This window comes from Pituophis catenifer, unplaced genomic scaffold (assembly GCF_029215685.1).
Source record: "Pituophis catenifer annectens isolate HBS135680 unplaced genomic scaffold, rPitCat1.0.hap2 SCAF_3, whole genome shotgun sequence".
NCBI classification, from domain to species: domain Eukaryota; kingdom Metazoa; phylum Chordata; class Lepidosauria; order Squamata; family Colubridae; genus Pituophis; species Pituophis catenifer.
The window spans coordinates 36215085-36232024 of record NW_027256883.1 but is presented as its reverse complement, the minus strand read 5'-3'; the positions used below and the strand labels follow the sequence as shown (position 1 = coordinate 36232024).

Here is a 16940-nt window from a genome sequence, read left to right as displayed (position 1 = left end):
GGCGGGGTAAGCGAGCAGTGACCGGGCCGGGGACCAGTTTGGGGGCATGGCCAGCCAATGTTATTACTGGTTCTCCGATCTACTACAAATTTTTACTACTGGTTCTTGCGAACCGGTGCAAACCGGGAGCAACCCACCAGTGCAGTGTTCTAAAGATGCCCAATTATTATTATGACTGGTTGCCTAGTTGGCCAGGTGTTTAGATTGGATTTGTATCTTTATGCAGCCTTCCAGTCCTTCCCAAGGATCTGACAGGCAGATGTTATTTGATGGCCTTAAAAGTATAATTGCAGAATGTAAGCTCTTCCAAGTAAAGTTGCTTTTAAACAATTGACTGATGGTGATTTTGTTAATACTGATATTGCTCGAGATGGTTTGGAATTACCCCAGGGTGCTTATCATTATTGGTACTAACTTTGCTTTAGTTGTTCTTCTAAACTTCTGTTTGTAGGTCTTTGTGTTTTGAAATTTTTTACAGTTCTTTTTCTTCTATTCTGTTATACAATTATTATTTGTTAAATTTGCATAGTGCTTGATTCTCAAAAACTCTGGGCAGTTCATAACAATAATAAAAAAGAAAATTCAATAAAATCAATAAAAGATGGCAATGAAGTGAGAGGTCTCATTCGCCCTTGCCAAAGGCCTAGATCAGGGTGTCAAACTCGTGGCCTGCAGGCCATAGGGCGTCACACGCTGGCCATGCCCACCCCCATTTTAGTGAAGGGGAAAAAAGTTGTGATACATCACATGACGACAACATGACGAGGGGAGTTTGACACCCCTGGCCTAGATGATGAGTCCAGTGAAACAAGGCTATTGTAACCAGTGCAAATAACTTCATATTGTTGAGAAAAATTAATAAGAAAATACCATATCATAAACAATATAGGGAGTCTAGGTAAAACCCTTACCTATGGAGCAATGTTTCCTTATTTCCATCTAATGCATTAATGATGGATTCCTCTCCTGTATAAGATGACATCATTAACTTGAGAATCTCAGTAGCTCCTTGGGTAGCAGCAAAATGAAGAGCTGTGCAGTTGTCGTTCTATTAGTGGAGATATAAGCCAAAAGAAAACTTACAATTATTCTCTATACCAAATATTTCTGAAGTCTTATTAATTATATAGAATTCAGCATAATAGAATTCAGCGTAATCTAGATTTTTCCTTTTTGATTCTTTTCAAATTCAGATTTTAGGCAACATTTTGCCTAAAATAAATGGAGAAAATATTGCTCTTCATATCTTACTGAATTACAATTACAATTACAATTACAATTCAAAAAGTTCCAGCCATCATGCAGGATACTTAGAGCTGTAATTAAATATCTCTGGTTTTTTACATGAAATAGAAAGCAGGGAATGTAGAAAAAAAAAGAAACATGATTTCTGTGTATCAAAAAAGAAATATAAAAGAAATATGATTTTTCCTATTGCAGAAGCAGCCAAGAGTTGCTAAATTATGAGGATAGAATTTGAATAACTAAACATACAATAAAAGATTGCAATGCATGAATTATGTGCAATATCTAATTCTTTCAACAGGAATTTAAAACTACATGTGTTTATTACAATCAATGTAGTGAAATAAACATTTGTTTCATTAGATTTTACCTGTTTCAGATCAATCTGTGCTCCATATTCAATGCACATTTTAATCATTTCCAAGTCTCTGCTTTGGACTGCTAGATGAAGAGGACTACATTTCCCATTATTAGTAAAATTAATATGATTTTCAGGTGAATACCCAAGTTCTACACCTTAAAAAAACAACAACCCTATGATATAGTTTTATAAGAGAAGAAGAATTAATTAACAAATTTACTGATTTGGTTATTCCTATTAAAATGTTTAATAATAAATATAAAAATTTAATTAAATAAAAGTTTATTCAAATAATTGTCAACTTCTGTTCATTTTACAAGATTTTATTCAGCCCACAAAACTTATCAAAACTGTAAGCATTCTAAAGTAAGGAATTCTGACGGAGTGCTGTGTCATCATAAAACCTCTATGTTGTTCCTTCCTTCCTTCTTCTGTTTATAAAATCATTTGTACTACATACAAAAAATACATTTTAATTCAGGAGCAGGCAACAACTGTCCACTCCAATCTAGAGCTAACCAACATTGGGTTTAAAATTCCAAATAACCATTAAAGTGGAAGCAAAGTGTTAAATTTTTCTTTATGTCTGTCTGCTACCATCTAGTAGTATCATCTACTTCTTTGCAATCCAGCTCTCTTACAGGTAGTCCTCCACTTACAACAGTTTGTTCAGTGACTGTTCAAAGTTACAACAGCCCTGAAAAAAGTGACTTTTTCACATTTACGAGCTTTGCAGAATCCCCATGGACATGATTAAAATTTGGATGCTTGGCAACTAGTTCATATTTATGACAGTTGCAGTGTCCCAGGCAGTGGTGAAATCCCAATTTTTTTACTACCGGTTCTGTGGGCATGGCTTGGTGGGCATGGCAGGGGAAGGATACTGCAAAATCTCCATTTCCTCCCTACTTCTGGGGGAAGGATATTGCAAAATCCCTATTCCCATCCCACTCTGGGCCAGCCAGAGGTGGTATTTGCCGGTTCTCTGAACTGCTCAAAATTTCCGCTACCGGTTCTCTGAGCTGCTCAAAATTTCTGTTGCTGGTTCGCCAGAACCTGTCAGAACCTGCTGGATTTCACCCCTGGTCCCAGGGTCATGTGATAACCCTTGGTGACCTTCTGACAAGCAAAGTCGGTGGGGAAGTCAGATTCACTTAACAACTAGGTTACTAACTTAAAAACTGCAATGATTCACTTAACAACTACGGCAAGTAAAGTTGTACAATTGGGCAAAACTCACTTAACAAATGTCTCACTTAGCAACATAAATTTTGGGCTCAATTGTGCCATAAGGCGAGAACTATCTGTAATCCCATTCCAAGATATTTTGTTGTAAGAGAGTAACTCCTGAAAAATCATTGGAATTGTTTTTCATTATTTTGAGTCGTAACAGTAACATAACTCTGATAACATTTTAATACTTTTTAAAAGTAAAGTATTTTATCAATAGCAAAAAAATTATGTGCATGAGGCAGCATTTACCCCTTTGTATCACCCCCTTAGGCCACAGCCTTATTCCTCCTCCTGTCTCAGGACCTGTGCAGTATAACACATCCTATTATTATCTGTTGCCTTTTTCATATTAATGGCTATTACACTCACATACTTTACAGCCACTTAAACTCTACAACCCTATAATATTTTAAAGAATCACATCTGAGTGCTACTTCAATTGTAAACAATGTTAATGGATGGTTTCCTAAATGTATTTACCTCGCTTTATAATAATCTCCAAACATAATTTTGAACCAGAAAAGGCAGCTGCATGGACTGGCATACAGCCCGTATTGTTCGCTTTAGCAATGTCACCGCCATGTTCAATCTGCAAGAAAGAAAGAACCAGTTATGAAATGACAAGAACACTTTTCATACACACTCACTGCATACACTACCAAAATAGATTGTAAAAAATGAAAATATTAAACACTGGCTAATTGATACAAATGCTGGTTTTAGTTGGCTATCTCTCCCAATTGTGTAATTGTGGCCCAAAAATCAGAAAGAATGGAGGAAGTTGTACTTCTCAGTCAGCTGAAGTACATCTTCCTCAATAGAGAAATATTATCCTAATTTTCCCTGGAATTATTATTAGAGTTCCCATATAGTCAATCTCTTCCCTTAGAGGATGGATAAAGTGATCAAAATTTGCAGGAACAAAAGAAACAAGACAAATGTGTAACTCATTGCAATAAGATGCCACTTGATTTACTTCCAGCTGTTTAGAAGACTCAATTTAGATCTTTTTATTTACTGGGCTTATATGCTGCTCCAATCATTATCTGCACTGAATGACATATGCAAATCTGGTTAAAATAATAATTGCAGTAATAAAAATATACCACAGAAAATACAATAAACCTCTAACAGCTATATTATACTTACACACCAAGCAACACAGATCATATTACAAATAATCCTTAATTTATAACCGATAAATTAGCGATCATTTGAAGTTCTAACAAACCCATCCAATGGATTCAAAGTTCCAATGATCATGGGATGGCAATTTATTATATTTTTCTGGAAACTTAACAACAGCTGTGTTTGTTTAACAACTGCCACAAAAAAGATTGTAAAAAACGAGCCATGGTGGTGCAGTGGTTAGAATGCAGTATTGCAAGCTAACTCTGCCAACTGTCAGCAGTTTGATCCTGACCGACTCAAGGTTGATTCAGCTTTCCATTCTTCCAAGGTCGGTAAAATTAAGATCCAGATTGTTGGGGGTAATATGCTGACTCTATAAACTGCTTAGAAAGGGCTGTGAAGGACTGTGAAGCGGTATATAAGTCAAAGTGCTATTTCTATTACTGTTGCCAGAACTGATCTGGCCATTTGGTAACTCACTTTACAACCATTATGAAATTGTGGGCTCAATTATGGTAGCAAATCAAGGACTATGTCTAATAAAATGGATATTCCACTATGAGAAGGAATAGCATTACAACATTGCAATCCTCAAGAACACGAAGTTATAAAAAGATAGTGTAAGTAGTAGACAAAGGATAACTCAAACACACTGACAAAAATATATACATTTGTTATACATACCAGAAGTTTCAGTGCTTCAGAATTATCTTTGTAACATGCTACTAATATAGGCGTATTCCCACCCTCTCCTTCCAGATTTACATCCGTAATGCTGCATTCAAGGAAAATCTAAATATTCAAATAAAATGTAAATGTTTTCTGTCAACTATTATACTATTCTTAATGAGGATATACTATAACTGTAACAAGCACTCATAGTATCATAATTGGCAGGCTTACTCTTGTTATCCAATTATAGATCATTGATGGTTTCTGACCAGATTTGTAATTTAGGGCTGTGCCTTAAAGCTAGTATGCAATTAGTAGAGTTAATGACAACCTGTTTTGATATGTTTTACACCCCATTTCCAATGCTCACTGCTGTATTGTATTACTGCAATATTCCAATATTGCAATTTTTTTAATTCTAGCTGTTAAAATAAATAGTAGCACTTGTTTGTAAATTGAATGCATATACTCTAGACTTCCCAGGATCCTATAGTAATCCAGTGGTGTTTAGATATACTTTGTATGTAAGCTACTATATAACAGTGGCTTCAATTAAGACTGAGTCTTCTGTAAAGCACAATTAAGAAAGTCAGAAATCATTGTGCTAAATTCAGAATTAGGGCCTGAAGGTTTATGGAAGCTACCAGGGAGCATCAGAAATCTTCCTGCCTGCCTGCCTTTATCCCACTCAGCCTACCACCCTTCCTTCCTTCCTTCCTTCCCCCCCTCCCTCCCTTTAATGACTACCATGTTTCTTTAATGACTGACACAAAATAGGTCATAAAATCCATATAATCATATGGTAACATGCTTAATGACCGCAATGACTTGTAACTGTAATTTTGGGCTCAATTATGATTGTAAATTGAGAACTACCTGTATTGGCACATTTAATTAAATTCTTCTCGGCTTAGAACAATTATAGTTGTAAATTGAAAACTATCTCTATATATAGATTAATAACTGCAAATAAGACTGTCCAATGTAATAATGACAACCCTGGACAAGTCTCTGGAGTTTTCTTAAAACATTTTTGAGAGTGGTTTCCCATTTCCTTCTTTCTAAGGATAAGAGAAAATAACTAGATGTTTTGTGCCTAAGGCAGAATGAGGACGTAGTCTCTCAGTTTCCCAGGCTGGTACTTCAAACCACAGCATCAAACTAACTTTCAACTCTACGTATACAATACCAAATGGTATCATCTTTGCTCATCAGAAAATTCCATTAAGGAAGAAATCTTACCAGGATCCAATTGCCTTCATCTGTGAGAAATCTTAGTTTCCAGTTTGTGCTTGTTAATCCTGAGCCCTACACCAGTGGTCTCCAACCTTTCTGGCTCCACTGACCAGCAGCAGGGGCAGCAGAAGGGGGAAGGGGATGGTTTCGTGTGTGCAACCTAGATCTTGTGCATGCACAAATGAAGCTTCCGCCACCCAGTTCCCAACAGGCTGCGGACCGATACCACTCCGCGTCCCGGGGCTTCAAGACTCCTGCCCTACACTTTCCATCACTTTAGCTTCATTACACTGGAACACCCACTATTTTCAATATAATTTCCTGATAGAGCTATTTTGGTGTAATGGTTAATGCATCAGGCTAGAAACCAAGAGACTGTGAGTTCTAGTCCAACCTTAGTCATGAAACAAGCTGAAAAAACTGTCCAGGCACTCACCAGGAATCAATAGAACTCAAAATATCAAAAAGAATAGAAAACAAACCTTTTCCTGAAAGCCTAAATGTTAAAACTAGTTTTAAACCATCCTCTGTATTTTGCCTTCAATGAATAAAACAAAATTGCTAATTTCTGTTATCTGGTTGCTTTTAAAAACTGAAGAACAATATCAGAATTTGAAAGTTTAGCTTAGTTTCCACTTGGGAGATAATAAGATGCAGCATTTTTCATCTGTGTAGAGTTCAGCATCTCCAAAAATCAAGATATGTAGCATATTAATCCCCATTTATTCACATTAACTCCTATAAATATCCATGAGATCAGTGGTGGGATTCAAGTAATTTAACAACCGGTTCGCTGCCCTGATGATTTCTTCCAACCACCAGTTTGCCAAACTGTTCAGAAAGTTAACAACTGGTTCTCCCGAAGTGGTGCGAACTGGCTGAATCCCACCTGAGATGGGATTGCATGAATCCCGCCTGAGATGATCTTATTTTTTAACTTCACTAACTTACATACATATAAATTTGGAAATGGAGCTTTACCTTAACTAAATCATTGCAAAGATACTGCACGGCCCAGTGAAGTGGAGAAACCATATTGGAATTAAGGATGTTTGGGTTGGCCCCTCTGCTGAGAAGTAATTTAACACTTTCAGTCTGTTGTTTTTTTGTAGCCCAGTGCAGTGGTGTATTTCCAGACGAGTCTGTTACGTTTAGAGCTATGCCAAAGACAGGACAATTGAATAAATGTTACTTCATATTTTATTTCACATAAAATGATACTGTATTTTATATAATACTACTGTAATGAACTGTAAATGGAAATATAAATTTAATGAAGGAACCAAGCTTTACATCAGAAACCTTATTCTGTATGTATTCTCCAGAGCCATGATGAAGAACCTATGGCACGCGTGCCAAAGGTGGCATGCAGCGCCCTCTCTGATGGCACACGAGCCATCGCCACAGTTCAGCTCTACTACGCATGCATGCATGCCTCCTGCTGGCCAGCTGGATCTCTGCCACGCATGCGCAGGGGTGGGGCACGTGCAGGGGGAGCAAGCAGGGCACATGTGGGGCACGGGGCACATGCAGGGGGAAGGGCAGGTGCACAGAGGGCTGCATGTGCATGCATGCAGAGGTGGGCTGCGTGCAGGGGGAGCACGCGCATTGCATTTTGGGGGTTCAGGTGTGCTTTGGGCACTCGGTCCAGAAAAGGTTAGCCATCACTGCTCTAGAGTCTGCATTTAAACCATCAAATGTAGATGCATGCTTGTAATATTCTCTCAAAAGATCAGTAGATGCATTTCATATTGCATGAATTTGAGTTGTAAATTGAGTAATTTTTGATTTATGACCTCAATTGGAACCAGAACTTCCATCAGTATGTGATGCGGTGGTTATGTGACTTATCATGTGATCATGCCATGGTCTTTAAACAAATCACACTGTCATTAAGTGAATTCAAATTTCCCCTTTTCCTTTCCCCATTGCCAGGAGCTGGGAAGGTTGCAAATGGCAATCACATGATCCCAGGACACTGCAACTGTTATAAGTAAGTGCCATTACCAAGCACCCAAATTGTGATCACATGACTACAGCGATGCTGTGACAGTCATAAGTAGGATGACCAGTCATAAATCACTTTCAGGATATTGTAACTTTGAATGGTTGCCAAACAAATACTTGTGAGTCGAGAACTGCCTGTATATGTATTTGTGAATAATAGAGAAAGTGTGAATAATAGAGAAACTGTGAATAGAAATTGTGCATTTCTAATTTTCCATCAAGAAGCTATTGCTATGTCACATCAAACACCAGGAGTGATACTCTGAGGTGCTTCACAGATGTCAACTATTTTCTTCTTTTGCAAAACTGCACGTATCACATACAATGAATTCCATACAGTCCTCCATTCTATTAAGGAAATATTATCTGTCTCCTACAGTCAGGGGCGAGTTCCAAATCCCGTCACTACCGGTTTGCTTGTGCGCGTGCGTATGCACATGCGCAGAAGCATCCGGTTCCGCCCACCCACCACCTCCGTTACCAGTTCGCCCAATCCAGTGCAAACCGGTAGCAACCTACCACTGCCTACAATCCCTCTCTAATAGTCAGCCTCCTCCAATATTATAACCCCAGTAGATAATCAGCATCTAAAAAGCTATTTCCTGAGTGCTGCAAAATATGCAGACATTTAAAATGGAAGGGAAGACCTCCCAGAATATGCTAACAACTGGACTTCCACTAAACACATGGCTTTGATTATAGAAACAATTTACCAGGTTCCTTAAATTTGGAGCAATAGCAAAAGCAATGGCTAAAAGTATCTTAACGGAGAAACACTGCACCATCTCTAGCAATAACATATACAAAGCATGCTAATTACTCAACAGATTGATCTGTTTGGACGTTGATTTCCTGTCAGATGGGAACTTTTCAGAAGATTGAGATAACTTGTATAGGTTTCCCTTTCGTTATCTAAGCTTTTGTTCTCTCCTTAACATATTTTTCTAAACTGAGATGCTTTACATGGATCAAACTATGATTGGTACAAATCACTGTTTCCCATTTTAGTAGTAGCATCTTTCTATGTGCACATGCAAACTCATATTGATTTGAAAAGTTTTGTGATTAAAGAAACTAATTAGAAGAAAGCTGCTTTCTCTGAACATGGAGTGGTATGCACCAACCATCCTTCCCTTGCATATGTTTCTGATAACTTTAGAATGTTTGCAATGGAAGAATGCTTGGAGAAAAACATATCTGTCGTTTCAGATGAAGCAACTTTCTTCTAATTAGTTTCTTTTATCACAAAACCTTTCAAATAAATATAATAATAAGTCTGCAGGTGCACATACATGCATAAATAGGCATTTTTTGAGTGCAGCAGGATGATGTTATTAATGATGTGTTATTAATGATTATCATGCTTTATTAGGTCGCAGCACTCAGCATGATACATGACAAATGGTAATTTACTCTTTGCTGTCCTCCTGAGTTACTGAATTTGCATCCAGCCTTAACCACAATTGATTTTGGCACCTTCAAATGAAGAATCATCCATGATCATTTGCATTAACTCAAGTTGACCTTTTCCTGCAGCATGGTGCAATGGTGTAGCATTCAGCTTATCCAGTTTCTTAAGTCCTTCACGATTCTTTTTAATGAAACTTCGAAGTCTGCAAGTACTTCCATCTGAGATCACCTAATTGAGGTTTAAGCAATTTTAGTCTGGTACCACAGAAATTCCAAATTATATTAATGTTTCTAAGTAGCTCTTTATTATGTAACATGTTGGCAGTGAATTATCACTTAAATATTCATTCATCACTACAAAGGTTCATTGACTATGCTAATAGCAGAGCTACAGTTATTTAACATGACCTTTAATCTAATTACTACAGTTTATTTTATTTAGGTCTAAAAGAATCCTGGGAACATGAAAATAGTTCTGCTGAGTTAGGCCTAGCCCACTTAGACAGCCTCTTTCCCAGAAAGTATTAATTTTCTATGCTGAAAAATATTTGAAGGAATATTAAGTAATACAACAATTAGATTGTAGAAAAAGCTATATTTTAGCATGAGGCTAAAAGTGTATTAAAGGACATTAAAATGTATTATATTAAGAAAACAAAAATTTCAACTGTTGTAAATGGCAAAAATATGTAAGTAAAGTTAGTTTTAGATTAAATTTTGAAAAAAAATCTTTCAGGACTTTAGCTTTTATGGTCTGACTTTATAATCCAAATTATAATCCACTCTCCTAACAATGTTATATATGTGGTTGAAATCTTAAATGTGGAAAAAAATCTTAAATCTTAAAATGTGGAATACAGACACATCTATTTATCTATAAAATTGGAACGAACACTTATGAAGACTATCAGAATTCTCTAGAATATTTTAATAATCAATTTACTATTGAGTATAGTTAATTATTTAATTTACTATTAATATTTAATATTAATACTATTCTGCAGAAGACTTGGTACAAAAATTAAATACACTTAGCTTTCAACAATTAAAATTCAACAATGTTAGCTAAGAATACTAGAAGCACAATGGGAGATTAGAATTTTGGCTTTTGAGGCTACTCAGCGTTTTGAATAAAAATTATACATGAGTAGAAGATTTCAACCAAGAAGTTATTTTAATTTAAAGCAAGGGTTTGACAAATTTTTAGTGAATTGCACTAGTTTTCAAAAAAAAAAAAAAATGCTAAGTAAATATAATTTTTATTTGCTAATTGTTTAATTCCCAGCCTCAGTGTTTCATTAATGTACAGCACATGCAATCACTGAGTCATCTTCCAGCATTTTTTTGCCAGTTTTGAAGTGTTATGTTAGATTCAGTAGATGCAGTTTTTTCTGCAACAAATCATTTGTACATTTTGCAGCTCAGTGAAAGTTTCACTGTCTTTATTAAAGCCATGCCAAAAGTAATGGCTTAAGTGAAAGATCTCAACATCAGTCTCCAAAACAGAAAACTTATTTTGGAAGCCTAAAATCTGATTTCCCATACCTAACCCAGAATCCCAGTATCTGTGCCCACTTAGATCACCAAATCCAACATCCTTCATCTACCTGTGTAAGGACCGGATGGTCCACCTAGAGCTTTCCAGATGAGCTGGGCATCAGTCCCCAAGTCCCTACCAAACTGGGAAACGGAAATTTAAAAAATCCGAAAAGAACTGAAGAAGCTGATTCTAAAGTGGAGGGGAGCGATCAGGACGAAATAGTATATAGCTAAACAACCCTTCAATTTTCTCCACGATCCTACCTTAAAGACATCCTGCGAGGCCACTGAACAAGCGTCGGCTTCGCACACCACCCCTTCGTAGGAAGAGGGGTGCTGCTTTTGGTCGCGGCTCTGAAACCACTTCAGGATCGAGCGCTTCATGGCGGGACTTCAAGAGACAACCTGAGAACCAGGACGCAAAAGGGAAGAAGTTGTGGAAACACCCTATGCTCGCCTCCCGAAGTGAACCCCCCTCCCTGCGACTCCTCGTTTGGCGCGACACGCCCACGGGGGGCGGGGAAAAAGAGCGGACGGCGCGTGGGAGAAAGTTGGTTTCTTCCTTAAGTGGCGGGCGTCTGTGGGACCATGAAGAAAGTAAGGTTAGAAGAGTGGGCAAGCGAACAGCGCTTGGGAACCATTTCCTTCTACCGGAGTTACCTTCTTCAGGAGGCAAGTAGCGACCAGGCGATTAGGAAGCTAGAAATCCCATCTAGACCTACAACTCCCATCCTTAGTAGGCAGTCTTGCCAGGGAGTTGAAGTCTCAACGCAAGGAGACGAACATCTGGTGAAAGGAGGAAAGAGACCCCGCCAGAAAGAAAAAGGCTGCTTTTTCTTAGACCTTAAGTTTCAGCGTTCTTCATATTTAGCTTTAATAGATGGGACTCTGCAACCAGCAGCAAAGTGGCATAAAACTATTGCTGCCCAAAGACCAGCAACTGAGAATGATAGTTTTCGATAGTTTTTAATTGGTTCCCTTTGCAACATCTATTTCTCTTCCTTTACAAGTAAATCCTTTCTTCCGTCTATATACCAAGGAGGGGGATTCTTTGCTACAAACAGCTGTCACAATATAAACGTTAATACCAGATTTATTATTTTAGTTTGGATGCCTTCAAGTCAGTGTTGACTCCTAAGAGCTACCTGGCGAGTCATTGCAGTTTTCTTGGCTAGATTACAGAAGTTGCCTTCTTCCTAGGGCTGAGAGAGAGTGATTGGCCCAAGGTTTTGTCCCAAAGATGGGGCTGGAACTTCCAATCTCCTGGTTTGTAGCTCAATAACTGCTACCTGCCTCATAGTGCCTGAATTAGTTGATTTGTTTGTATTTTTTTTTTTAAATTAATGCAGTTTTTTCCCATTTTGGTAAATTCCAGCATTACCTATGTGGTGCCACCCAGCACATTTGAATGGCAACAAACTGGGGAAAAGAAGCCCAAAAGTTGACTGAAGTAGAAAAAAGTAGAGTCAAAAAGAATTTGCCCACCATCCATTTGTCTAGTCAAAATTCCTTCAGCCCTGTTTTAGGTCAAAATTATCTCCATAAATTTTAAAAATGTGGGAACCTGTTTTTCCTTATGTCCACATCTGAAAATAAAAAAAGTAGTTTAAAAGAAAAAAATCTGACTTCACCCATTCACTTTTTTTTCCTGCAGTCCAAAACTGACAGTCAACCCTGATATGATCCAGCTACTTTCATAGTCTCTGGAGAGAAACCAATAGATTCTAAAAATGTTCATTCAATGAAAATTATAGGGTTCAATGAAATGCTTTCAAGAGAAGCAACACTGATTTGAACTCTTCAGTTCTTCATCATTGAGGAGTCTCACAGCTGGCAGTTCTGAAAACCAAAAAAGATAGAATAGAAAGAGAAATGGGTGGAACAATTAGGATGGAAAACAATAGTCTCCCTCTTTCCATGTTTAGTTTGGGATAGCATGAATATTTCTGTATATGTTCACATGTAATATATCTTTGATTTGCATAATTGGTTTGTTTGTATCTCACCTTTATTATTTTTACAAATAACTCAAGGTGGTGAACATACCTAATATTGCAGGATCCAATCTGAGTCGGTCACCTAGACCAGAGGTTTAGTCTTCCGACCTTACAAACTCATCCTGATTAGGGAACTTTTTTCTACCAGAATGTATGCTTTGGGCTATTCTATGAGTAGTATTTATGTCGTGCCTGGTTGTGTGTGGCTCAAAGGGACATGGTGGCTCAGTGGCTAAGACACTGAGCTTGTTGATTAAAAGGACAGCAGTTCAGCAGTTCAAATCCCTAGTGCCGCGTAAAGAGGTGAGCTCCTGTTATTTGTCCCAGCTTCTGCCAACCTAGCAGTTCGAAAGCACATAAAAAAATGCAAGTAGAAAAATAGGAACCACCTTTGGTGGGAAGGTAACAGCGTTCCAGGTGCCTTTGGCGTTTAGCCGACTACATGACCACGGAGATGTCTTCAGACAGCGCTGGGTCTTCGGTTTTGAAATGTAGATAAGCACCACCCCTTAGAGTCAGGAACAACTAGCACATATGTGCAAGGGGAACCTTTATCTTAACGTTTATGCGTAATATTTATGTGGTGCCTGGTTGTGTGTGGCTTTTTTATTGATTGATTGGGATTTTGATGGCTGCCTATCAAATCGTATTTCTTTGTGCTGCCTAACACTAAATACCCATACTCCTCTTATTTTCCCCACCACAATAACCCTATGAGGTGCGTTGGGCTGAGAGAGAGTGATTGCCCCAAAGTCACTCAGTTGGCTTTCATGGCTGAAGCAGGACTAGAACTGACAGACTTATTCTTTCTAGCCCAGGGCCCAATCCTATTCACCTCTGTTCAGCAGTCTGTCCCACTGAATCTACTGGTGCTTACTCCAAAATAGAGAGCCAGTTTGGTCTAGTGGTTAAAGGCCCTGAGCTAGACAGTGAGAGAATGTGGGTTCCTTTCACTCTGCCTTAAGAAAAAAGCCAGCTCGGTGACTTTGGGCCATCTATCCTCTCTTAGCCCTAGGAATGAAATGGCAAGCCACTTCTGAAAAAGCTGGTAAGAAGATTATGTGGACCTGTATAGGTAGTCACACAAAGTTAAGACTGAGTTGAAGGCATACACAGACACAAAATTTCTAAAGTAAGAGTCTATGGGGTTAAAAAATCTTAATGAAAGTTATGATTTAAGATTCACTATCTGATTAATATATGTATTATTTTTTAAAAAAATATAACTGTAATTGTAGTTACAAATAATAACTTTTGCTAGTATATATGTGTGTTTGTACATATCTGCATGTGTTATTTCTAATTATTTTGTGATTTAGTACAATTGAACACTGTCTGGAACAATAAGATTCCAGTTTCCCAGAATAACAAACATTGGTATATTTGTAGGCTCTTGATTAGGTTTTTTTAGACTGCAGTTTTTAAAGCTTTGTGAGACTGCAACCTTAAAGCACTTGTTAAAAATTTTGGAAGGACATTTTGAAAGGAATTGGTTCTTAAGGGATACTAGAGAGAATCTGAAGCTTAATGACAAAACTTCACATATCTTTTTAATGTATTTACATAAGATAGTAAATCTAATAAGCAGATTAAAAAATAGAATAGTTTTCCCCAGAGTGGACTGAAAAGGCTTTTATATGTGTTCGTGCAAAATGAGCTTGATAATGATAAAAGAATGAACCCATTAGGCGAAATTAGATTCATTGAAGATAACCTCAGAGCAAACCTTTGATGAAAATATGACTGTTTAATAAATGCAATATATTGAAAAAGAAGAACCCTTTCAAAAATTAAGATTCTGACAGCACGATCTAAAGCATATTTATTTAAAACTAAATCCCATTGAATTAGTGGGAATTACTTCCAGGTAAACTATGCATAGGATTACAATCATAATAACCTACTTAACTAAGTTAAAAATATGACATCTTAATGGAAGACTAATAGGAGTATTTATTATTATGTAACAGAAGGCATATGTGGCCTGTTTCTAGGTTAAAATATTCTGATATTTGATTAGTCATAATTTATTTTTATTGTGTTCCAAATGAGATTTTCGTTAAAAGTTCTTCTCTGAAACATCTAGAGAAATTTATCTGAGAAGTTCTCTATCAGTAATACCTTGGAAGTATTTATTTATTTGCAATAGTTCCGAACTTCTATTTACATATTGTTTTAGCTTAATATATAGCTTTTCTTCAAGAGAAAAATGGAAGATTTGTAAAAAAAGGATGCAGAAAATTAATTATAAATTGAACAGCAGAAAATAATTTGTCCTAAAGAATGCTGAGTAAATTGGTAGACCAAACACAACTTTAAAACAAAAAGGAGATTAAAAAGAGCTTTCCAAACATGGCAGGATTGTGAGAAAATGTTAAATGAGAAATTAATATATATTCACATGGACTAAAGAGAACAATAAGGAAAACAAAGATACAAATAAGGCCAAATGATGTTAAAGAAAACATTAAATTTAGGAATTAAAGCAGTTGACAAAAGTGATTACATCTGTTCAGGTTTGCTGATTTTCTGAAGAGAACAATTATATCAAATATATGTCTAAAATATAAATAAAGAAATAAAATATTTCTGTGGCCAAAAAAAATGTTTTCCAGAAATAAATTAAGAGTAGCCCACTAGATTACAGAAAGCAATGTGTTGCCTTACCTTCTGAAGTACTTTTCAAGGATACAGCTCCTGGTCATTCATGACAAACCGAATCCTGCTTTCTGTCTTGTTATCTGCTGTTCCTTTCAGATAGTTCAGAAAGTAGAGTGGTGGACCTCTTCTCCCATTTAATAATCTCTGTTCCTGGGAGAGTCATTTATGGGAGGGATACTTGGCCAATGAATAAAGTGCTAAGACCTCGTTTTGATCGAATCCTTGAGAAGCCAACCCATTTTTATGATGAACAAGCTTTCTATAATCCTTCCAAGATAATAGAGCTTCAACTTTGTTAGGGAGCCATGGAAGGTCACTTCCTGAACTTTTTGATGAACTAATTGCTTTTAATGGATAGTCTAAATAGCAATACAGAAATGAGGTCTGTACCATAAGATGTGATCTGATATTTTTTTAAAAGAAAAGTAGAGAGGAATATAATCAACATGCATCTTAGTTCATCAAAATACATTACAACTTGTCAGAAACCTTAGGTGTCGTTTCTAGTTTACCCTGAAAGTAAATTGTTTCCTTCTCTTGAATTCATGAAAATTATGTTTAAATCCACATAAGTAGAATTATCAAGGAAAATGGGCACGAAGCATTTTACTAATTTAGTCTCAAATAATAGCATATATCACAGAATCCCTTTTTAGGGACTTTTGCTGAGAACACTGTAAACAATTAACAATTGCTTCTTCCTTATTTATTTGTTGATCCATCTGGTTTTTTTCTCTGAAAGATGCTTTGTTTACATACACCAGGATACTTAAAACAGAAATGGGAAACATTGCATAGTTTAGGTAAAGATAAAGGTTCTCCTCACACATATGTGCTAGTCATTCCCGACTCTAGGGGGCGGTGCTTATCTCTGTTTTAAAGCTGAAGATCTAGCGCTGTCCGAAGACATCTCCGTGGTCATGTGGCCAGCATAACTAAATGCTGAAGCTGCACGGAATGCTGTTACCTTCCCACCAAAGGTGGTTCCTATTTTTCTACTTGCATTTTTTATGTGCTTTTGAACTGCTAGGTTAGCAGAAGCTGGGATAAGTAACGGGTGCTCACCCTGTTACACAGCACTAGGGATTCGAACCACTGAACTGCCGACCTTTCGATCGACAAGCTCAGCATCTTAGCTGAGCCGCCGTGTCCCTTCTGCATAGTTTAGAGGATGGTAAAAAAATACTTTGCACAATAGAGTCAAATATAGCTTCCACTTTTTGAATCATGTACAGTATATATAAAAGACGTTCCAAATGGAAAAATAGCCTTTACAAACACCTTACTATGTATTTTTCTGATTAATCCTGATTCATGCTGGTAATTAACGTAAGAGTGAATGATTGATTATACCTAGAAACTGAGTAAAATACAGTATTCTTGTATTTTGTTAGATTTGTGTTTTGTTCAAGAGCACAAGGTTGAACACACAATGTTTCCTTATCCCA

General features: G+C 37.0%; 1 protein-coding gene across 1 annotated transcript in view; it reads right to left on the bottom strand.

The window, feature by feature from the left end:
* TRPA1 (transient receptor potential cation channel subfamily A member 1) overlaps positions 1–11218 on the bottom strand; it is a 41445-nt gene extending 30227 nt beyond the window's left edge. The window contains exons 1-7 of the mRNA XM_070942214.1: positions 11099–11218; positions 9362–9524; positions 6860–7035; positions 4655–4762; positions 3320–3428; positions 1616–1761; positions 912–1048 (exon numbers count right to left, since the gene is read on the bottom strand). Of these exons, the coding sequence (XP_070798315.1) occupies positions 912–1048; positions 1616–1761; positions 3320–3428; positions 4655–4762; positions 6860–7035; positions 9362–9524; positions 11099–11218 (959 nt within the window). The remainder of the gene's footprint in view (positions 1–911; positions 1049–1615; positions 1762–3319; positions 3429–4654; positions 4763–6859; positions 7036–9361; positions 9525–11098) is intronic.
* Positions 11219–16940: the final 5722 nt, after the last annotated feature.